The 24,975-nt window shown below is 36.2% G+C and overlaps 1 protein-coding gene across 1 annotated transcript in view; it reads right to left on the reverse strand.

Annotated features, from left to right (window-relative positions):
- The window catches only part of Ccdc192 (coiled-coil domain containing 192), a 218,122-nt gene extending 194,573 nt beyond the window's left edge, over nucleotides 1–23,549 (reverse strand). The window contains exons 1-2 of the mRNA XM_047554770.1: nucleotides 23,431–23,549; nucleotides 19,382–19,430 (exon numbers count right to left, since the gene is read on the reverse strand). Coding sequence (XP_047410726.1) covers nucleotides 19,382–19,430; nucleotides 23,431–23,549 — 168 coding nt within the window. The remainder of the gene's footprint in view (nucleotides 1–19,381; nucleotides 19,431–23,430) is intronic.
- Between the last annotated feature and the right edge of the window lie 1,426 nt (nucleotides 23,550–24,975).

Consider the following 24,975-nt stretch of genomic DNA (forward strand, 5'->3'; position numbering starts at 1 on the left):
AACAGATGAAGTGTTCAGTAAATGTTAATAATTCCATTATGTCAATTCCTTTAAAGAGAATTAGATATTAAAACTTTCTAGCTTATTTAAAAACCGTAGTGAAAGAGAATATCCATAGGGACACTTTTGTGTGACACCAAATGATCAAAACACACTGGGACACTGGGAAATTCAGTCAAGTATGTAATTAAGAACAAAGTAAATGTAGTAAATATGTGCATGTGCAATTATTTAAGAGCAAGACTGCAAAATAAAAGTATGGTTACAACAAATTCCACCTTTGTAGAGGAACATTTCAACAGAGGTCAGTTTTAGAGATCTAAATGTCTCAAACAATCTGAGGCCTGTAACATGACAGGGTCCCAGAAGCAGCCCCTTTTCCGAGGTGCAGTAACTTCCTTCCAGATAAAATGTGCTTTCAGCACAATTTTCTGTGCTTGAGCTTCCAACTTGATATCCCATCTGCTCATCACTGCTGTCTGTTTCTCATTCTGCCTGCTCGAGAGACACTCCTGTGCCTAGACTTCCTTACCCTTCTGCAACCCACTCATATCTCTCATGGAGATTCAAGTCTTTCCCCAGTCGATCATCGTCTCCCCTACCTGTCCCTCGTGCCTCAGTCCCTTATGCCGGGCAGACTTATATCATCCCTTCTCTTTCATCTTTCATGATAAGAATTCACCACACAGGGGAAATTTCATCACTCTCATCTCCTTTCATGCCTAACTTTTTCAATAGTTTCCTAGCCTCTTTCTTTGTGGGTCAAAACTTACAAATTCAATTTTCCTGGTGAAAAAAGTACTCCTCTGTGTTAACAACCACCCCCAAAAGATGTTTAAGTTCAGAATGTCAACAAACTACAACTAGAGGTTGTAGAAAATGGCCATCAATGTGACTGAGCAGGAGGTGGCCATGGAAGGATGCCAGCAGAGCAGGTGAGAACTAAAGAACACTCTGCTTGTTGTGTGGAGGACTATGTTCTGGATCCAACTTGATTCTAAGTAACCAGGTGACTTTGGGCCAGCTACTTCACTTGTCCGGGTCTCAGTGTTTTCACCTCTCAATGAAGAATATATTTTCTCATGGGAATCAGAGGACTATTTCAAAGGAGAACTGAGGAGAGTTAAATGAGAGACTGTTTCCAAAGGTAGTTAAGGATCCACAAAGGATGGTGAGGCACCGTCTGGAAATGCAGGTGCCCATTGCCTTACCTTGACTGGAAGAGGTAGGGGGATAGGGAAGGTGGGGAAGCAGGAGTATCACTGGTGTACCTAAAGGGGGACCTGGAGGAGGGGAATACAGCCAGTGCCAGCTGTGCCCAACTAGTGGAATAAATAGCCCAACCTTCTCTTCTCTCACCCTCCATTCTCCTGCCTGTGTGACTTGGGCTGAACCCAGTGAGAAGCCAAAGGGCAAGAGAACCTGAGTGACAGGTGCAGAGACCAGCTTTCCCTGAGAAAAGCGGAGTAAAGGAAGGGTGAAGAGTGGATAGGGGGGTGGGGGGAAAAGAAACCTCAGCTCAAAGGTGTTTAATTTACTGGTGGTTCCCAAATGCCAGCCCAGAGAGCAGGGTTGGTTTTATGATAACATTTTCACCAATCAGGACAAAAGCAAGATTTAGAAGACAATATTGCAAATTCTTTGCAAAACTAAACTTATTCCATTAGAAGATAGTCCTTTATTCTGATGTTATGATCAGTCTACTTTTTTTTTCTTTTTTGGTGTTATAAGAATATTTCTTTATCAAATGATGATGGTAGTATATGGAATCCCCCATGTTTTGTTGGTTTTTGTGGGGAGAGGGAATGAAAAGTTGGCAGTCCCATGAGAACTAACTATAATAATTTTGGGGTGAAAAGTTTTACTGTATACAAAATCTAAAGCACAGTCCCCACCTGGATTTAAGTAAACCTGTTAATTATAAAATGATTATCGGGTGTCATTCCCTGAACTGTGGCCCCTGAATTCCCCTGTAGTCCAAAGTGGACCTATACTGTCTATCAAGTTTGCCTTAGCAAGAGTCCAGGCTACTATTTTTCTAGGAAGGAAAACAAAATAGTACATTCCTAAAGGCCAACCCTTCATCCTGCAAAAGAGTTAACTATTTTTTCAATTTGTTGCATCATGGATAGATGAAAGTAGTTTTGGAAAGGAATTGTTGGCTCAGATTTTAATTTATAAAAAGATTGTTGCCATGGAAGTTGACATGACTGTGTGATATTTGATCACTTCTGAAATGCCTTCAAGTAATGGACTATCCCAAACTCTTAACATGCCAGTTCTTATTTTAATTCAGTTCAAAGCAGTTCAATTCACTTAAGTCCAAAAAATATTTATTGAGTACTCATTATTGGTCAAGTGCTATGCTAAACAATGGAGAAATAAATGATAAGACAGATATGATTAATTCTCTTACCAGAATTCTCAGCTTAGAAGGTCTGTCAAAGACAAAAATCCTGGGATTTGGTTTTATGTAAAAATCAGAAGAATGTAAAAATTTAGTGGTTAATATAACACTTTTACGCTCACTTATAATATATTGCTCTGTGCTTTGGGGCCTTGTTCTGTTCTTTTTTCTTTGATGAGGATTCTGGTGGATGTTAGAAAGTAGCAAGAGACTGTCCTAACTTGCTTTCAACTATTTCAGTTCTATCTCCAATGACATCACTTTATAGGTTCTCAGAAACTTTGTACAAACAGAATCTGAAGTGTCCTTATAAACCATACGTATCTTCCATGGTTTTGTTAAGGTTAACAGGTTCTGACTGCAAAGAGACCTGAGTTTGAATTCACATTATGCTATATCTGCTACAGGATTTGTGGCCTAAAATAGCCCTACTCTTGTGATTTATGAGCTTTGCAAATTCTTTTCAGTACTTGATGAAATCTGAATTCTCTTATTCACAGATTCACACATCCTAGGCACATATGCACATAGTTTTACTTATGCTTTCAGGATGGGGAAGCACTCTTGTTGGTCCTATCCATGTAGCCCAAATTAAGAATTCCTTGTTCAGAAGGACTCTTACAGTTACAGATGCCTCTAACTTTTATCCTAAAATAAAATATGAAATCTTGATGAATAAGATCATGGATAAGCTCTTGCTGCCTCTATTATAAATTATGCAGATGAACCAATGAGTAATCTTTCCTTCTTTAGAAAATGCCCAGAACTCAAAAGACACAAACTTCTTTCTCTCTCTGAACAGCAGAGCAAGCGGAGGCCCTTCTCAGGGAAGCCTGATTTGAGGGACTGACACTTCACAGCAAATGGTATTAACCATCTTGTTCATGAAATGAAGATTTTTCTAATGAGAACTTTCTTCATGAGAGAAAAGAAAAAGAGAAAGCAGGTCAATCTCACCATTAGAAAACATTTTTACATTTTTCTTCTTAAAATAAAAGAAGGGAGAAATGGGGATTTCTTTGATGAGTATAGAGTTTCAATTTTGCAACATAAAAGTTCAGGATATGAGTTGCACAACAATGTGAGCATACTTAGCCCTATGAAACAAAATAACTTAAAAATAGTTGAAATCATAAATTTATATGTATTCATATAAATTCAAGATATAAAAATTAAAAATTTATTATAAACACATACCACAGTGATGCAGCTACACCAATGTTTATAGCAGCTCAATTCACAATAGCTAGACTGTGGAACCAACTTAGACGCCCTTCAAAAGATGAATGGATAAAGAAACTGTGGCATATACACACAATGGAATATTGCTCAGTCATAAAGAAGAATAAAATTATGGCATTTGCAGATAAATGGATGGAGTTAGAGAGTATCATGCTAAGTGAAATAAGCCAATCCCCCCAAAAACAAAGACTGAATGTTTTCTCTAAGTGAATGCTGACACACAACAGGGGTATGGAAGAACATTGGTTGTGTAGAGGGAAATAAGGGGAGGGGATGTGGGAGGAGGGAAGGAAAGATGGTGGAATGAGACAAACATCATTACCCTATGTATATGTATGATTACATGAATGGTGTGAATCTACATTATGTATAACCAGAGAAATGAAAAGTTATGCTCCATTTGTGTACAATGAATCAAAATGCATTCTGCTGTCATGTGTAACTAAATAGAACACACAATAAAAAATAAAAAAGAAGAACAAAAATGTTTAAGTCAGAAAATATATATGTATGCATATAAATTCAAGATGTAAAATCTAAAAATTTATTATAAACAAATATTTGAATCAGATACATTATGAAGAGAAGAAATTATATTAAAACAAATTCAACTTTTTTTTAACCTACTTAAAGAATTGTGAGAATAAAGTAGAGAAAAAGATTGAACAGAATAAAAACTGTTAAATAAAGACAGGAAAAAACACAAGGTAATCTTGCCGAAAGAAAGGAATTTTATCTGCTTGTACCCCAAAAGTATCATTTGTTTTTAAACAAAAATTCCGGTTAAGCAGGGCATAAAATACTGCAAATACTTTTCCAACTTGTAAAGATGATGCTTTGAATAGTTAAGATTTTTTGTGACAGGATTACTTCTTTTCTTACAGATCTTACCCGTTTAAATTTTGAGTGCTTGGGCACGTTGACCAGCATTGTTTTCATTCTCACACTGAATCCCAATGTTTTAGGAAATACACATGCATGTAGGAAGGAGGATTTTCAAGTCAGCTCATGAATGAGGTGATGGAATTTTATTGTTCAAGATGACTGTGGTTTTTCAGTTAGTTTTGTTAAATAAATTATTGCTATGCTATGAATAATCAACAGCAAATGTTTTATTAATGACAGTATTCAGAATGATGGCAATATTTTTGCCAGTGATCTTTAGATTCTAAATTGATAATCTGAAAAAAAACAAGATATTTTATTTCAGTGATAAGAATGTCCATATTCCAATGATGTTCCCAAAACTTAGGAAGGAAATTCTTAGTTGAACTTGATGTACCATGAGAACTCACCCCTGCCGCCTGCCATTTATTCAGGCTTTCCTTTTTACCAAGATCCGAAGGAGAAATGTGTTATGCATCCTTTTGTATCAGATAAAAACTCAGCAACAATTTCCATAGTACATTCCCGAATGATAAGGCAAGCAGAGGGCAGATGGGAGAACTCACTTTTGCTGTAAATTTCCACTTCTTTTAAGGTCTTCCCCTCAAATGTTTCTAAGAGGCATGGCCAGAACACCAGAGAAGAAGGTACAGCACATCCAACAGAAGCTATTCAGTGAGCCTCAGTTTTTCATCTGTGAAATGAAATCATTACACCTGATCCACCTTGAGCTCTGAGGTAGCTGTTTGTCAGGCTATTTTGACTGCCCAGTATCTTTCCTTATTTGGAGAATTTCCCATTTCATGAATCTTAGCTCTTCAAATTAGAATCCAGAAATTCCTTCTCAAACATCTTTTGCAGCCAAGTGGAGACAGGCGACTTAAGGCTACACCTGTCAGACATATCAGCATGAGACTCCAATAGGGATTAGAAGGATATGAAAAAGATCCAAATGGAATGTAATCTGTCCAGGTGGACAGGTCATCCTGTGTTCAGAGGGGCAGTAATGTAAGATTTGGAAGTATATCTCATGCTCAGGGAAAAATGACAGGTGATTCACGGTCTGCTCAGTAGCATCAGTCACAGGCTCTTGAATCTGCAGGGTAATTGGGTGCAGTCTTCTGACCAGATTCCTTGGCTCTCCTAAGGAATCCATGAAATACCTAACATCTTTTCAGCAGTCATTTCCCCCTCAGAGTAACTAGAATGGGGATTCCCTTGATCTCAAACAAGAATCCAACTATGTGAGGTCCTTGAAGTAATAATTACTTATTGTTTGTGTGACTTTAAGCAAGTCATTTAATTATCCTAAGCCTTCCTTTCCTCGTTCTTAAAAATGGAGGAAATAACTTCAGGGACTGTTGTGATGCTTTTAAATGTGGTAATGCAGGAAAATGCTTAAGATAATGCCTCATGTGTAGTACTAAGTAAAATAATAATCTTTTTAGGCTTTACATTTCTGTGAGTTCCCAGTCTAGAGAGGTCCTGGGAGTTGATTACAAGGGTCAGAAATTCTAGGGAAGTGAGGATCTTGGATTGTGCAACTATACCTAGCCTGGTTATTCCTTATTGCAATATTTCTTATTTCAAAAAACATTATGCATAATTTACCAGCAAAAATTTAAAAATGCATTCAGGGAGGACACAAGCCTACATCCACCTCTGCTGATAATAAGGATTTTTACTTGATTTGTTTCATTTCTTCCCTTCTATCCTTCTGGACATGTTCATTGGGGCTTCTAAGATAAGAGAGAGGAGACTGAAGAACAGAAGGAGGAGAGACAGGGCCAAAAGGGAAAGGTTTTCAAGAAACTTCTGCAGAGAAAACTTGGGGAAAGTTACCATGTGAGATGGAACCATATGGGAAAGGAAACTAAGATTTTTAAAAATGTGTCTCTGAAATTTCCCCCACATATTGTTAATGTGATTTAACCCTTCATATACCATTGCGGTTCATGGAACCCAATGATAGCTCTGTTTCTTTTTAAAGTAATTCCATTTGTAAAAATTGATATTTTATAACTTTTACCCTTTATTGGCACTCTTATGAAGAACAAAGATTGCGTGTATTTATTTTCAAAAAATAGAATCAATTCTATCTTGAAATTATCATGTAGGTCCATTGTTGTCTTTTATAAATCTAAGATACACTGTGGAATCTTAGTGGTCTTATTTTTCCTATTTTGGAAACATCTTACTATTTATTCATTCTAGAAATTATTTTATATCATAATTAGTCAACCATGACTTTAATAAAGATTAAAAAAAAAAAGATTAAAAATAAAACCAAAACATGGTAGAAATGCCTAAAAAGGGCAATATAATAATGAAAATACTAATCATGATTTAAATTTCTTACTGTTGTCAAAAGTATTGCAGCTTTTTTCAAGAGGGGAAACCATTTTTATAGTCTGCTTTTAACTTTCATTGAACATGTGAGAATACTTAACTTCCCCTTTTCATTCATAATACCCAAAAGATAAGAAAATTGATAGAGAAAATAATTCATAATTCTTACATCAGAAGATGAATGAAAGAAGCAGAAAGAGGCACCCCAGAACAGTTATCTGACACAAATGAATTGCTTTTGATATGTACTTAGTATGAATTGAGATGTGTTGTAAGTATAAAATATATGCCATATTTGATAATTTACAACAATAAATGAGAATTTAAGATCTCATTAGCACACTTATATATTGATGACAGTGTTTGGATTATATTTAACTAAATAAAATGTTATTAAAATTTAATTTCACCCCTTTGTTAAAAATATTTCAAGGTGATTACAAAATTTAAAGTTACATATAGAAGTTACAGCGTATTTCTATTGAACAGTGCTGTTTTACATACTAATGCTGACAGTGAATTAATCATGTAAGTGAAAGAGACCACTTCTTTAGATCACAATATCCTATAGACTTAGATGAATATCCTCAAACTCATGAATCAATGAGTGAATAACTTGTCTCTAAGGGTATGCTCATACTGGACAAACTATATCACAAAGTATTTTGTGATAAAAACTTGGACCTTATGCTCTGCTAAGAAGATGTGTAACTATATTCTTCCATCTTTTATAAGGTTGTGTGTTAAAATTTTTTACTTAATTCAAAGAAATTTGCTATGTTTAAAATTTATTAAAGCATCTAATGAGGGTTTTTGGTTTTGCTATGCCTTTATTCCTCTGTAAATTATTTGAAAAATAAAAAAAAAATAGAGAAGGGTTTATTTGATTCAGACTAGAAACAATGATGACTATTTCTCCAACATTCTAAGGACTAAGAACTTGGGCTGGGGATATAGCTCAGTGTTAGAATGCTTGCCTAGCATGCAGGAGACTCTGAACTTGATTCCTAGTATGGAAAAAGAGAGAGGGAGGGGTGGGGTGAGGGTGAGAGAGATTGTTCAAAAGTTATATTGTGAGTACTACTAGATTATGTTTTCATTTTTTTTGAATCACCCTCTAGTTATGACCATTTTAATTTCAGAATTACATGATGAACTGTCAAAAAGGTAGTTATCATGGGAGACTTTTCTAGGTTTTCAATAACATGATTATCTGAAAAGAATATAAGGCAAAAACTCCTGATGCTGCTATATGTAGAATGGGAAAGATTAATGGTATTCAAAATATATTCTCCAGGGATATAGACAATTCTATTGTAAGGAACATCCAAAGTAGTAATAACCCCTAGGGAAAGCAGGTGGTTCTAGACTTTAGGGCATATTCCTTAGGCATTTGAGGCAAGCAAAGCAGGACTTAGACATTTCCAAAGACTATTTTCTAGCCATGTTTAAGTTTTTAAAAATCCTACAATTTACTTATCCATTGCATTAAGTGTATTCAAGAGATTTATTTTCCTAACTAAGAACACAATGTGTCTAGCTATTTAATAACAATTGCATGAGAACCATTCACATATTTGTCAAACACCTTTTATATGTAAGGCTCAGAGCTAAGCCTGGAGAATAAAAATGAATTGAATTCTCCACTTTTTGGGAGCACAGTACCATGAAAGTTAAGGAAGGGAGTAGATGTTGAGAAAGTAGACCTTGATATTCTAAGGATGGGAGAAACAAACAAACAATACAACATTGTCTAGCATCATCTCTGTGTCATAGACTTCCTGTATATTATATCACAGAGTTTCAGATAGTAAAAATATATGAAAATGGAAGTGAAAATAATCTAAAATCCTTCCATCTATAGATCACTACTTTTTGAGTATATTACTTTCTAGATTTGTACACGTTCCTGTAGATGTATAACATATAAAATGCAGATTCATAGTATATGAGTTAACTGTGATCATTTTCAGTTAACAATGTTATAAGCACAATGTATATTTGACTAACAGACATCACTTCTTATAATATTTAATTTTTTAAAAATTGCCATAATTTTAATGGTCATAATAATTTCTTCTACATGCCTGTGCAGTTTTCTCTACTGTTAGACAATCATACAATGTATGTTATATGTGTATAATTATTCTATATATTATATATAATATGCTTTGAAAAAGGTATATACATACATATGTGTCATCATTATTTTCTTAAGATAAACTGGAAAAAGATGGTTAATGAATTTTTAAAAATACACTTAGTACATATTAAAGATTATATCTCTAAATTAAATATGCTTACCAACAGTATATGAGAATCTTGTTTTTCTTACACCTTTGCCAGTATGACAGTTTTAATACTTTTAGTTTCTATTGAACTTATTGGTAAATATGATACATAGGTTGTTAAAATTTGTCTTCTATTGAGTTCTAACATTTTAATTAATTCTTGCAAATTTGAACATCTCATTGGCGATTGGTATATCTTCTTATGTGGGTTGGGGTTTGTGCCCTTTATCCATCTTCTCGTTTAGTGCTAGTCTTTACCTCGTTGATGTATATAAGAACTTAATGTATTAGGATATTTATTGTAATAGGTGTCAAATATTTATCTATTATTTTCAATATTTCTAACTGCTCCTTAAATGGGTTGAAATGGAGCGATAAGTTTTCTCATGAGATACAGAATTCAGAGACTAAGTTATCTTGTCATCTTTGTGCATCATGCATAACTTTGAGAAGAAAGTTAACTTTTTGAAGAAGCAAATTAATCAAATCTTGGAGAAACTCTTAATTTATATGAACCTTGCTAAGTACAGATACCAGAGACATTAATTGATATTATGAAACATTTCAAAATAACCAATTGACTTTGATACCTGATCTAACATAAATAGTTTAGTTATTGGCAAGACAACCTGAGGCTATCATTCCCAGCAGTTAGTTTCAGTTTAACAAAACTATCAAAATAAATTAAGTGATCCAAGCCTCCTGAGACGGAGGGCAGCCAGAGGCTGTGCCTTAGCCCTGAGAGTCTGTGAGTCCTTATGCTGTCCACACCCAGACTCTCCCAGACTTTCACTAAACATCCAGAGAGAGCTCACAAAAGGCCTCTTACCCTTGGAAAAAGGCTGGACTGGATAACCGTCCTAGCCCTTAGGAGATATCCTCTCTCAAGGAAATTCAGTGGTTTGGAATTTTCTTTAGATAATAGAAGCATAAATGTGCTCTCAAAATTAGCCTGATTGTCTAGATGGTCCCCCAAACACACTTGCCCCTTGCCCAGTTCTGCTTTCTGAGCTAAACCTCCAGGTTTCAGAAGATGAGCAAACTGCACATGAAATTTGATTTTACTCAAAATAAAAATACAGAATAACCCTCGATCTCTAAGGATACATATTTAACTTCTGGCTCCTTTTTATATCTCATAATTTCCTCTCTTTTATACCCACAGCCTCCTCAACATTCCCACCCTCACAGAAAATAAAACGTGCGATCACTTGACAGCACAAATTACCATGCTTTCCCTGAATATTGCCAGTTGTTTGGAACTTTTTGCCATTTGAAGGAACCAAGTGGAGAAAATGTCACAGGCACCTGATGGAACAACTTTGCAGACACTCAAATGTTTTAGTTCATAAAGGTCTTTGCGCTACTGATGCCTCTTGGGGGAATTCTGAGAAACATTCTATCTGTAAACAATCTGTTCCAGTGCCACATGTTTTCTAAATTTCTTTGCCTGTTGACATTTTAAAAAAAATAAAGGAACTCATTTGCATGAAGACAGGACCTTTTGTTTCTTATACGTTTAGTTGACTCTCTCATAGATATTAAAATGAAATGGGTCATCTTGTTCCATTGCCGGTGAAGTGTCCTTTTCTAAGGGACACTCCCCAGTTCTTTGGCCAACCTCACTTTAAACTGTTCAGTCTTATTTTATGGGCCGTATTCTCAACTTAAATAGGGCTATTATGGTTTGAATATGAGGCGTTCCCCAAAAGTTCATGTGTTGAGTAATGCAGGAACATTCAGAGGTGAAGTGATTAGATTATGAGGGCTGTGACCTCAACAATGGATTAATCTATTTGATGGATTGATTAATAATTTGAATGCACTATTAGGTGGTAACTGTAGGCAAATAGGATGTAATTGGAGGAGGTTCGTCACTGGGGGTGTGGCCTGGACTGTATCTTGTCACTCTCCCTTCAGTCTTCCTACTTCCTGACTGCCATGAGCTGAACCTTCCTCCACCACACCCTTCTGCCATGATGTTCTGCAACATGTCAGACTCAGAGCAACGGAATTGGTTGACCATGGGCTGAAACCTCTGAAGCCATGAGCCAAAATAAACTCTCCCTCTTCTAAGTTGTTATCGTCAGGTATTTTGGTCACAGCAATGGAAAAGCTAACACAAGGACTTACTATTAAAAATGAGAATTTCTGGAGCTTATCTTTTCCTTTATTTTTCATCTCTTTATAATATTTCTTAGGTTTTATTCTTTCTTTGTAATCCAGCTTTATATCCCTGTACCTTTCAGACTATCAAAATATTTCTGAAATTTCTTCCAGGCATGTGATATGATCTCATTTTCCCACCCCTTTAAGTTTCCCATCCCAACTTTAAGTTGTTTGGGGCCATGTGATTTCTTTGGTCAATAAAGTGTGATTTGGGGGAGGAGCACTTGCTGGCCACAACTAATCCCCCCACTGTAGAAGTATGTGCCCAGGCAAGCATCCATCCAGAGGGTTGCTTAGAGCCTCTGCCTAATGCCTTTGGTGGGTTTTGTGATGGAGAAATAAATTATTAAAATAAATAAAATATTAAGACTTTAATTGTAACTCATAACTTCCAAAATTTTAAAAATAATCATAGTAATTTGAAATCAATTGAAGTTTTTATCTTTCTTGATACTAACCAAAGGGAGAAAATATTTCTCACCAATCACATGATACCACTGCTACTTTTCTATACACTGCTTGACTTACAATCTCTGTAGAAGTTTGTTCTGCATAGAATTTAGGCTACACGATTTAAAATGGATAAAGATTGAGATGGCCATATAGGGGCAGGGGTAAAAATGGAGGCAGGAAGGAGGTATGGTATAGATCAACCACATGTGAATTGCAAGATCTCAACATAAAAGTAGCTACATAAGGTTGAACAATGGATAGAAATTCCAAGATCTGGGGAGAACACATTACTCCTCTTTTGCAGGTGTCCCTAGAATTAAAGTTTCAATTTATAAATTATTTGTGTTTTTCTATGGGAAAAAATAAAAATGTTATATTGAATATATGGACATTATCGTGACCTGTTAAATGGAATAGTTTACTTCCCTAAAGTTGACAGATGTTCACCAAAACCCTTACAAAGAAATATTTCTCTATAGGGCAGTCAAAATTATGTCTATTCTTATTTTTTGCCTTGTCCTTAGTGCCAGCACAATGACTGTTTAGCTTTTATTATGAATTCCCATTCATTAATCTTCATTCTTTAGATTATGACCTATTCTGATTTTGTGATTGTATTAGGCTAGAGTCCCAGGAAACAGTCTGTAGAGGGCTTATTGGAGATGATAACCATGAAGGAAGAAGGAGCAGAAATTCAAAGGGCCATGGCTCATCAAGAGCTGGGCTACCTCTACAAAATAGTCTCCAATTACTGTGTAGGGGCCAGGTTTATGACCCTGCACCAAACCAACATTGAGTGTAGGCTAATTTTATGAAGGGGGAAGGTAATCTTGGAGCAATGGACCTCCTTCAGCTGAAGAGAATTCCTAGAGAGAGTCTCACTGTGAGTCAAGACAACTCAAAATTGATCTTTGACCTAAATATGAAAACTGAGAGAGGAAATTTATGTGACTCAGGCAAAGACTTAAATAAGATACCAAAAGCATAGACCATGAAAGTACAAAATGACACATTAAATTTCATCAAAATTAAAACCTCTGGTCTTCTAAAGATACTAGTAAAAAAATGAAATGACTAAACTCAATCTGGAAAAACTACTTTAAAATATATCTGAAAAATTACTTATATGCAAAATACATTTACTTTATTTTTTATTGATGCATTATAATCATACATAATAGTGGATTCATTGTGACATATTCACACATGCACATGATGTAACTTGGTCAATTTCAGTCTGCATTGTCTCCCATTTCCCCTCCTATTTCCCCTCCCTACTCCCCTGCTCCCCTTCCTCTACTTTACTGGCCTGTCTTCTAGTTTTTATTTTGTCTCTTGTTTCCTCAATGGGAGAAAACATATAACCCTTGACTTTCTGAATCTGGCTTATTGCAATTAATATATTGAAAGTTCCAGCCATTTTCCTGCAAACAACATAAGTTTGTTCTTCTTTGTGATTGAATAAAACTCTATAATTTTTATTCATTCATCTGTTGATGGACACCTAGGCTGGCTCCATAACTTGACCATTGTAAATTGTGCTGCTGTAATCATAGTTATGCATATATCACTGTATTATGCCAACTCTGATTCCTTTGGATAAATACTGAGGAGTGCTATACCTGGGGTCATATGGTGGCTCCATTTCTAGTCTTTTGAAGAACCTACATTCAGCTCTCCCTACTAATTGTAATAACTTGTAATCCCACCAAAAGTGTATAATTGTTTCTTTTTCCCCACATCCTCAACAGCCTTTGTTATTATTGATGATAGTCATTTTAATGGAGTGAGATACATTTCCCTGATTGCTAAAAATGAGGAACATTTTTTTTCCTATGTTTGTTAGTCATTTGTATTTCTTCTTTTAAGGAGTGTCTGTTTAGTTCATTTGCCAATTTATTAACTAGTTTATTTGCTTTTCGGGTAGAAAGTTTTTTTGAGTTCTTTGTATATTCTAGATATTAATCCTCTTTTGGATGAGTATCTGGTAAAGATTGTCTCCTATTCTGGAGGTTCTCTCTTCAGACTCAATCATTTCCTTTGCTGTGAAGAAGCTTTTTAATTTGAATCCATTCCACTTGCTGTTTTTTGGTTTTATTTCTTGAGCTTTAGGGGCTTTGCTAAGGAAGTTGGTATCTGCACCAATATGATGGAATGTTGACCCAATATTTCTGCTAGCAGTTGGAATGCCTCTGGTATAATCCCTAGGTCTTTGATTCATTTTGAGTTGACTTTTTTTTGTATGTGTGGGGTGACAGCAATTTAGTTTCATTCTTCGACGTATGGCTATTCAGTTTCTCCAGCACCATTTGTTTAAAAGGTTGTCTCTTCTCCAACATATGTTTTTGGCATGTCTGCCAAGAATCAGATGACTGTATCTGTGTGGGTTTGTCTATATGCTTTCTATTCTATTCCATTGGTTTATGTATCTATTTTTATGCCAGTACCATGGTGTTTTTTTTTTTTTTTTTTTTACTATATCTCTACAGTGTAATTTAAAATTGGGTATTATGCCTCTAGCATCACTCATTTTGTTTAGAATTGCTTTGGCAATTCTGTGTCTTTTATTCTTCCATATACATTTTAATACTGTTTTTTGAAGTTCTATGAAGAATGTCATTAGCATTGAATCTATAGATTGCTTTTGGTAGTAGTCATTTAACAATATTAATTCTGCCTATCCACAAACATGGAAGGTCTTTCCATCTTCTAGAATATTCCTCATTTTTGTTCTTCAATGTTCTATAGCTTTCATTGTAGAGCTCTTTTACCTCTCTAGTTAGATTTATTGTTTTATTTTAGTTCAAAATACATTTAAAAACTTTCAATACCAAATAAGATACAAACAACACAACTCAAAAATGGACAAAATATTACAATAGCTACTTTGCAAAATAAGATAGAAAGATGGTAAATAAACACATGAAAAGATGGTCTACTTATTTGTATTTAAGGAAATGCAAATTAAGGCTACAATGAGATACAATTTTACCTATCAGAAAGGTTGAAATTAAAAAGGCTGATTCTCCCAGGGTTAGGAGGAATGTGCATAAATGGAACTTTCATACATTGCTAGTGAGAATGTAAAATGATATAAGCATTTTGAAAAATAGATTAGCAAAATTTTTTGTTAAATTTATAAGAACATTTACTACACAACTCAACCATTCCACTCCTATGTATTTACCCAAGATAAAAGGAAGCATATGTCCATATGAAGATTTGTACACAAACGTCCACAGGTGCCTAAAACTGGAAGTGACCTAAATGTCAGTCAATAGGCAAAGGGATAAACAATTTGGTACATGTTATACAGAGGGATAACCTTCCACAGTAAAAATGAACTGCTGACATGAATTACAACATAAGTGAATCTCAAAATGACTTTGTTGAATACAAGAAGTCAGAAAAAATGGTGATGGGGGGTATATACTGTATGGCTCCATTTATTTCAAGATAAAGCTTGAGTAGTATGTGCAGCAGGGCAGGATTACTGTTTTGTCTGAGAAAGCTTTGAGACTGATGGATAGGTTAATTATCCTGATTGTGATGATAGCTTCATGTCAGTAAATGCATGTCAAGACTTAGTTCATATATTTTAAACTTGTGGATTATGACTCAGTAAAGGAGGGATGAAGAATGGAAAAGAAGGAAGGCAAATGTTCTGGAGTTCATGCAACCATCATTCCTTCCTTATCCACCCATTCTTTGTTTCTTGTTATGATTTGAATATAAGGTGTTCCCCAAAAGCTTATATGTCAGGTAATGCAAGGCAGCTTGGAGGTGAAATTATTGAGTTATGGGAACCTTAACCCAATTAGTGAATTAATCCCCAGATGGGGATTAACTGAGTGATAACTGAAGGCAGGTAGTGTATGGCTAGAAGAGATGGGTCCTTGGGGGTGTGCCTTCGGCATATATATTTTGTATCTGATGAGTGGAAGCTCTCTCTCTCTCTCTCTCTCTCTGCTTCCTGATTATCATGTGAACTGCTTCCCTCCACCACACACTTCTACCATGATGTTCTGCCTCATCTCGAGCTCTGAGGAATGGATCCAGCTGTCTATGGACTGAACTCTGAAACCATGAGCCCCAAACTAACTTTTCCTTCTTAAAATTGTTCTTGTCAGGTCTTTCAGTCACAGCAACAAAAAAATTCTGACTGAAAACATTAATTTATTCCCAACTCATGGAGTTACTGTTTCTTATTAAAGTCACAAAATAAAAATATATATTTTCTAGAACAGCAAAAAATATTTACATTTAAGTATACAGAAAAATACAGTTCAATATCACTCTCATTTTAAGAATCTACTTAAAGTACTTGAAATATTCATTTGAAGCACAATGATATTGATAGCCTTGATTCAGTAAAGATGTGAAACTTTGCTCATTAAAGAGAAGAATCTTCTAAAAGCCATCTTAAAATATTAAAATTTAGAGACATCAGAAATATGATCAAATAAATGTTTCCTGCAAAACTAACTGTATATTACGCCAAGTGCTAAAGAAAGAGCAGAATTTATGTGATTTGACACAAGGCCTAGCTTCCCTTCCTGGATTTAAAAAATGTAGTCTTTTTAGCTACTTTCAAGGTCATTTTGTAAAGCTGCATTCCTATATAGTATGCTATGAATTTGACCTTGCAAATTATAAACCAGAAATTGTTTTTGTATCTTTAGCACTTAAAATAATGATTCTTTAATGAAGTTATTACTAGACAACAACTTGAAAGCTAAATGGTTTATGAGGTTTTATAATAGGCCTAGTTTTTATACACAATGAGAGACCTACTTCATACATATTCTAGCTGACAGATTCATACCCATGTTTCTCACTTTTGGATGTGCCATGCCACATAACCAATGTCATCACGTGTTTTACATTGCTCATTTGTATGTGCCAGGATTCTCAGGTGCAGTTCTCTGAGAACAAGCCTGATCCTGTTCAGGTCAAGCTTCCTTGTAAGAGAATTTTTATTTTCTAAACAATTTCAAGTGAGATGATTTATATGCACTAGCTGTTTTCTGTCAGAAGATGTTAAAATGGAGCAAAGATAACAGTTTACATAGCATTCTAATTAATCAACAGGCCCAAAGGAATAGGGTTGAAAGAGATGGGAACCTCATGGCACCTGAGAAATGGATCTGGGTTACTTTAGTTCCTAGGTATAGAGTGAACATATACTCTTGGATCACTCAACATCTGGAAGCTCCTTAAACCTCCCTCAGCCTCAACTTCTTAATTTCTAAATTGGTAATAGTAATAATAAGAAAATTTTCCACATGATAGTGATGTCTCTGGACAGTATGCTCACATGCTACTATAAGGATCCAGGGGCAGATCTCAATCACCTGGCAGTGAGAAAATAAAGAACCACCCTAACTGTTCAGTGGTGACTCAGATAGAATGTGTTTAAATCCACATGGGTGGTCAAGAAGTCTCCATACAACCAAAAGGATTTTGTCCTTCATCCCAATCTTAACCATCAAAATGCAAAATAATTATTTAAGAGATAATCATGACCTTCCTGCAATTGGGTGTCTTGTGGTACCCAGCAAAATCAATCTTTGAGCTCTATGTTCTACAAGTTCCATGACTTTAAAGAGTCTGTGGGATAGAAGGAGGCTGCAGTGACTGTGGATGTGCTCTGGCCTTGAGGTCTCTAATCCTAACTCCCTCCAGCTAATGTATTCTCTTAGAAATGTAAAAAGATGGAATATAAAGCAGAACCAGCCCCAGGGCTCTAAACCATGTCAACTGTAAATTGGAAAGAGATGGGTTCTGAACTTCAGGAAGCTAATTGGGAGCCCTGGGCGAAAATCCTGAATGTGGTAATTGGCACCTTGTCCTTTTCATTCTGGCTATGAGAAGGTTACCTGTAGGTGCTGACTGACAAGCATCACGGTAGTGTTCATATGATATGGGTGAGGGTCACTCTTTGGGCAACAGAACCATAAATAGCTGTACTAAATTTTTAAAAATCCATTATTAGATTTTCCTTTCGTAGCCTATATTTATATATACTCATTTATAATAATTATGATTATAATCATATATAAAGGATTAAATTATCACCAGAGTTAGAATACAAAATTTTAATTAAAACCACTTACCAGTCTAATTTGGTTTCCCCTGGAACCTATATTCCTCCAACAAAAGTTCTCTTTCTGAAAATTGTTATGGATTTGGGAGCCATATCCAGTTTTTCTGGGGCCACATTAATTGAAATAACACTGAAGAATAGAGATGCTCATATTTTATGAACTATAATAACTGCAAATATGAGGTTCTTGTTATGCATGAGAGAATCAATCACTTTGAGATAGTGATGCTGGGGCAAGAAGGGAGTGATAGATCAGAACCACCAAATCCCAAAGAAACAGAAATTAAAGGGGTTGGGGATATAGCTCAGTTGGTAGAGTGCTTGCCTCGCATGCATAAGGCCTTGGGTTCAATCCTCAGTTCTACCAAAAAAAAAAAAAAAAAAAAAAAAATTAAGGAGCCCAGTCTCCTGGCCCACGATGAAACCCTTTTGACTGCTATCAATTTCAAATAACTGTACTTTTATATACATCTAGGTACTTTACCAGCCATTTTCACCTTCTAAATATCTTATTTGAGGCAGACTATTTAAGTTGCATTATCCTTATTCTATAGATGAAAAATAAGGCTCAGAGAGTTTAAAGAACTTGCTTATCATCACAAGGCTTGCAGGTGGCAACTTTGGGTCTGATCCCAAGTCTTTTGAATCCTAGTCCCCTGAACTTTCTTTTTTACCACATCCCCTCTACTCTAGAGCTGAAAGAATTGCTCCAGAAATGTCTCTGGTTGGAGTTTTGAGGGTTCTCAAACTGAATCAAGGGAGCCTAAGGGAGATATAGATAACCTGCTTTTTATTTTAAAAAAGGGAAATTCTCAAACATAAAAGTAGAAAACTAGTATAATAAACCTCTGTGTACCCATCACTCAGCTTCAACACTTGTCAACAAACCCCTCGGTGTCACCAAAGTCAGGGGAGGGACAGAGTGGGGCTCAGTTAGGAAGGATCCAGCTTTCCCAGGGAACCACAGAGCTCACTGAAGAAGGGCCTCAAATGTCAATGCTGGGCCTACTGTCAGTGACTCAAAAGACATTTAATGTCAAAAGACATTAAAAGATATTTCTGGAGTAGACTGTGATTTAAACCCAAGGTTAGCTAAACCAATGAATGATGGCATGATCCATATTATACCTGCATTCCAGGATGACATCACACATAAACAAATACTTCAGAATAGCCCAGGATGCCTATAATATCATAGGGCCACAGAGAGCAGCTTGGTTTATTTCATGTTAAAATAAAAAAAGGCCACAGCACATCTGTCAACTTTCCTAGGGTCCCAGTGGCATCCCTGAGTTGCCACTTTTCCCCGTCTTACTTGTCTTCTTGGGAAAGAACATTCTGTGTTTTATGTAAAAATGTTTCCTAGTAAAATGTGAAAACGACTATATCCATAAAACCTCAATAGTAATTAAATTACACTTTCACTAGCCATACTGATTTTTTTAAGAAAAAAGAAATCATACAAAATTTATTCCTTACCATTAATCTTTTTGGTTGTCTATCTGACAATGAACTTCCAGATATCATGCTGAAATAAAGAATTTGAATTCCAAAATTATATTTCAGGGAGGTATACACACACACACACACACCCCTCACATTGAATAGACCTTTAAACTCTAACGTGAGATAAAATTTTTTAAAGTATTTCCTCCAAATGTCAATTTCTGGACATCTCAAGAGGAAATAAAAATAATGGAATGTAAACTTTACTTGCAGAAGATAAAATAGCCTTTAAAGGCTCTCTTGAGAATAAGCAGTCTGAACAGAACAATCTGTTCTGAAAACCTGCAGAATCTCTTATTTCAACTAAAAAAAAAAAAAAAAAAAAAGTGAGGGAGGAAATCTTATACTTCTATTAAACAGCAGATTTAGGGAATTCTTGTTCTCCTACACTGTTTCTCTCTGTCTCTGTCTCTCTGTCTCTCTCCTTCCCTCTCCCTCTCCTCTCTTTCCCATCTCCTCCTCCTGAATCATTTGCATACCAACATATTATTTATTGAAGCTTGGGTTCCCTTGCTCCTTTAGTTTCTCTTGATTACTCTATCCCCTTCTGGCAAAACTACTTCTCACTGCTTCCAAATCCTTTCCTTCTATGTTTTTGCTAAAGCCACCCAATCAGATGCTCACTTGTACCACTCCACAGAAACTGCCCTTAGCAAATTCACCAAAGAGTTCTGCTCTACCATCTCCACTGGATGTTTATCACAATACAATTTACTTAACAAACTTTGAGAAGATTAATTTTTCCTCTTTGAAATGATGTCTTGGTTTCCAGAGCATCCTGATGTCCTAGGAATACTTTCTTTACATCTATCCAGTTCAATTATTCCCACTTCCTTCCTTTCTCTGCTCAAAATCACCTTTGTGGGACCTACCATATGCATCTTATTTCAAATTTAACCCTTTATCTCATCATCTCACTTGATTTTTCTCTGCTTGTTACCATTTTCTAACATACTACAGAGGTTGCTTATTTATTATATTTATTGTGTCTCCTCCCAACTGACAAGGTCAAAACTCCTCTTGATTTTGTTACTCTATCGTTGGCATCCTGAAGAAGGATGAGATGGTCAATAAATATTTGTTGAATGATTTAATAAACCTCATAGATTTAGCAAATTCCACTCCATTGTTACCTACCAATAAGCCATGATTTGGCATTCCTAGGTATTTCTATATCAGAGTTTTCCTAATGAATATATTGTTTTATTTCCATATTTCTGTGCATTTTTCTCACTTTGTCCACTTTTTAAAAACATTTAAAACCACTTAAAAGGTTCAGGTAATCAATGACTACTGAGCAAAATTAAATTCTCAGTGGAGGGAGACACTTGGTTTTGAGAGGCATAATAACTTTTCTTGCATCATATCAAAATCAGCAAAAAAAAAAAAAAAAAAAAACAGCATCTTGTTGCTTTCTACTTGACAGTACCTCTCTATCACAAAATGGAAAACAATTTTTGGGTCATCATAATTGCTTTGAATACAAACAAAACAGCTTTGAAAGACCTTAATAAACCAGACCCTCTTACCTTTGAACTAATTTTGTCTTCTATCAGTGCACCTCACAAAACTGACATTTCCTCCAAACTGTGCTAACTCATGGACCCAGAGGACATATTTGTCCTTTTCTGAAGTTATTTCCTCTGAATAGAATGTGCATGCTCTCTTCTCTGCTTGTTACCCATTTTTTCACATCATAGCTCAATGCTTCCTCCTCCTGAAGCTTCTTGGACTCTGATGGTCAAAAGTGCTACTTGCCTCTGTATTGTACAAACCATTTTTGGACATCTTCTCTTCTAGCTCTTTTTATGTTTTGTGATGTCCATAACAATTTGTCTACTACATTTTTGCATTTCTCAGTGACTCCCTCATATAAACAAGAACTATGCTTCGTTTGTTTTTAAACCCATCCAATGACATTCCAAGGAAGACATGAATATTCAGTCATTAAATGAAGTCAAACAAAACAAAACATTGTGAGTATAACACTCTTAGGTGCATTTTACATGGGCCACAAATGCACCCCAGAAAGTACTATTTGAAATTACCCTGTGTTAATAATGCTTGAAACAAAACTACCGATTTAAAACCAAGGGAGCTTTGGCCGCCTGACAACAATATTTAAAGGTCATGAGTCATGGCCTCAGAGTAACCATAGTAACTCAGCATACACAGAGAAATCATGTTGAACAATAATTAAGAAAAGCTTCAGAAAGCCTATTAGCCCTGAGATAAAGCAAATTAGAATTAACCAATGTATTTATGAAGCTTGTTTTTATTGCATCTTTTTTTTACTTCTGGGTTCATGGAGGAAACAGGGAAAAATTCTTTAATCCTCTTCTGGCAGGTAGTAACAATATGATATATCAGCCTCATGGTAATTTTTTGTTGTTTTCTTTCCTTCTCAGTGCTTTAAAAGATCATAATTTTTTTTTCTTTTAATGAAATTCTGTTATCTGATTTCTGACCTTTTAAATCCATGCTTTCTGTGTCAAACTGGAGTAATAGTCACTAATTAGTCCATGTGAATAGATGATTTTATTAAAATTGGTTTGGAAATACTGCTACTGAGCACCCAGTTCTTATAGCAGAAGATTTCCTGGGAAAATGCTTTTTGTTCCCTAGGTTAATTGCATCTGGGCCTAACCCTCCCTTGCTTAGGAAATTTAGAAGCAAGTTCTCATTCAGTTTATGTAAACTGTGGAGAAGGTCTGTGTCAAGGGCATGAGAAGAAAAGAGGAGGCAGAAGAAGGGTAGGAAAAGTCACACGAGACTAGTCTATTCCTGCTCAGAAGGGAAAGAACCAAACTGAACCCACCTAAGGATCAAGAGGGTAGCATAGTGTTCCCCTGTCTCCCGCCTCAAAAGCCCAGCCTCCATCTGCACAGAGCACAAGCTCCACATGCCAGGAGAACATAGGAACTAAGGATAATGTACAGCGAGAGTACTGTCCCACTTTTCACTTGGCTTCCCTGTTTACTGTATGCTGGGCTATTCATTTTAAAGTTGTTCATAGCAAGGTTTCTCCCCCGTTTGGTAAAGTTGCATTTGCCTCTCTAACTGTCTGTGTATTCCCTTAGGTGTTTCGTGAGGGAAATTAGAAGAAAATGAGTATTTCTAAATTTCATTTGCTTTAACAAACAAAGCACCTTCTCCCTCCGAGATTGAACATCTTTTGAAGATCATGGACTCTTTTGATTATAGTAACTAACAAGTTTACTTAAAATCTTGGGAAATTTATGAATTTCCCAGATCACACATGAACTGCAGACCCAAGGTTAAAAGCAAGGCTCCCACATTCACATAAATAAAATATGTTTTAAGACTAAGCAAGTAGAACCATGCTTGCATATGAACATCCCACCCAGGATGCTGCCCTCCAGGAGATAGCTCCTTCTACAGAGCAGACATGGTTGTCTCTCATTGAAGGTTTGAAAGAAAATTCTAAATGGAAGTTATTTCCACTTTGGAAGGGGAAACCGGTATAGAGCCAACATCCAAGTTTTCTAGTGATTGACTTTGGATCAGTAAAGAGGCGAACTACACTTTTGTACTTGTAGACAGGTTTGGGTTTTTGGGGGGGAACTAAGAGAGAAAGAATGATCAGTATTTTGGGTGTGTGTGTTGTCCTGCCAGGAGAGCGTGTCAGTGACATTTCATTTCAGTAGTTTGGAAAGAAGCCTGGCTCAGCATCTTCACCCTTCCCACCTGGGTAAGAGGGTTGGAGTGGGTGAATGATTTCTAGAAATGCTCATGAGGGACATTTTGTTCATTCAACAAATATTTATTAAAACCTATTGTGTGTCAGGCTCTGCCCCATGATTTGGAAAGACAGCAACATCCAGACCCAAAAAGAAAAAAAAAAAAAAAAAAACCTCTCCAGGAAAGTAAAAAAGAGTCTGTTTGATGTTTTCCCACAGACTTTAAAGGAAGGTTATGTTTGAAGTCCTGAGTGAGGGCTGCTTTATCTATCCAGATAGTCAATGAATTTTTTTTTAAGGCAAGAGGAGCAGAGAACTCACCTGCCTGTCTCCAGGACTTCAGAGCCTGGGACTACAGATGTCTTGCTGTAACATTCTCCCATCTCAAGCCAGGTCCACTGGGATCCCCCATCCATGGGACAGACATCAACTATCCCCATTCCTTAGAGTTTTGGAATCCCTGTCACTGCTCTGCTGTCCCTTGTTGCTAGGCAACCACAATGGCCATGGTAAGGACAGTTAATTTTCCAAAGCAAAAATCAGTTATAAAGCCACAGTAAGGCCTTGAAACATCTCACAAATCAGATCCAGGATGAGAACAGATGAAGAATCATCACACAATCATCATTTCTGGAAAACCCATTCAAAGCGGAACAGAGGCAGTGACTCAGACCAGAACATGTTTACATCCAGAACCAGTGCTAAGGAAACAGTCACACCACTGTCTGAAAGGAGTGCACACCCAGAAATAGGTTGGTCTGCAGGCAAGCAGTGGTTTCCCCACAGGCCTCTCAATGTGAAGCCCTTTCCTGGAGATGCTCGGATCCCAAACAGAAGACCCCATGCAGCCATCCTCCTATTCAAGCTTCTTTTCTCAGGATTTGTAGAGGTGATACACTGTGCTGGTCGGGGGGTATTCTGTCCGTGGTCATCATTCATTGTAGCACTGCTCCTTCTCCCCTGTTGCTTAAGTCACTGACCACTTTCTCCGAGCCAGTTGTTTGACTCCCTGGAGGCCTTTGTGGACCTGATGAGCCTTATCCACTCCACTTTCTGCTTCTGGCAGGAAGTACACATAGGCGCTCTTCAGTGTGCAGATCAGAACCACTCCTGTGCCCTGAGTTCACCCAACCGACTCACACGACCTATATCAAAACAAACTGGGGGGCTGGGGAGATCTAGCTCAGCTGGTAGAGTGCTTGCCTCACAAGCACAAGGCCCTGAGTTCGATCCCCAGTACAAAAAAAAAAAAAAAAACCAAACTGGGTAGGTATGACAGCAATGTCTAATCATAGAATTTTTTTTTCTAAGACTGGAGCATATAGATCAAATAACTACCACAGCAGTAGGAATTAATAGCTGAGCAGTCTCCATTAAAGAGTGTAATTAGCATTTGCTGCCTCAATATAACTGCAAGTCACACAGCCTCTTGGTAAAATAACCCTATGAGTAAATTAAGAACATTTAGCCATTGGTGTTCTGGATGAAAAAGTCAACACTTAACTGGGTAGGTGTAGAAAAAAAAAAAAGATTGGGCTACTGGCCTTTCATCTAGATAACAGCCTATAATAGATAAGAAAATCATCTGATCTCTCCATGTTTTAGTCTTCTTATTTTAAAAATAATTACTTGAACTGTTCTTACTTCTAGATTTAAAATTCAATTCTGTTTCCTTAACCCATCTTATTAAAAATCCAGAGTGGGTTATACTTTACTGCATTTTAGAGTAATGTTGGTTTGAAATATTTTATGAAAAGAAGGTCATTCCACAGTGGCTGGTGAAAGGCACTGTAGGCACTGATTATTTATAATGATTATTAATCTTATCGTGCATCTCACTGATGAAAAAGAAAGGAAGAGAGATAT

Source organism: Sciurus carolinensis, chromosome 6 (assembly GCF_902686445.1).
Source record: "Sciurus carolinensis chromosome 6, mSciCar1.2, whole genome shotgun sequence".
NCBI classification, from domain to species: domain Eukaryota; kingdom Metazoa; phylum Chordata; class Mammalia; order Rodentia; family Sciuridae; genus Sciurus; species Sciurus carolinensis.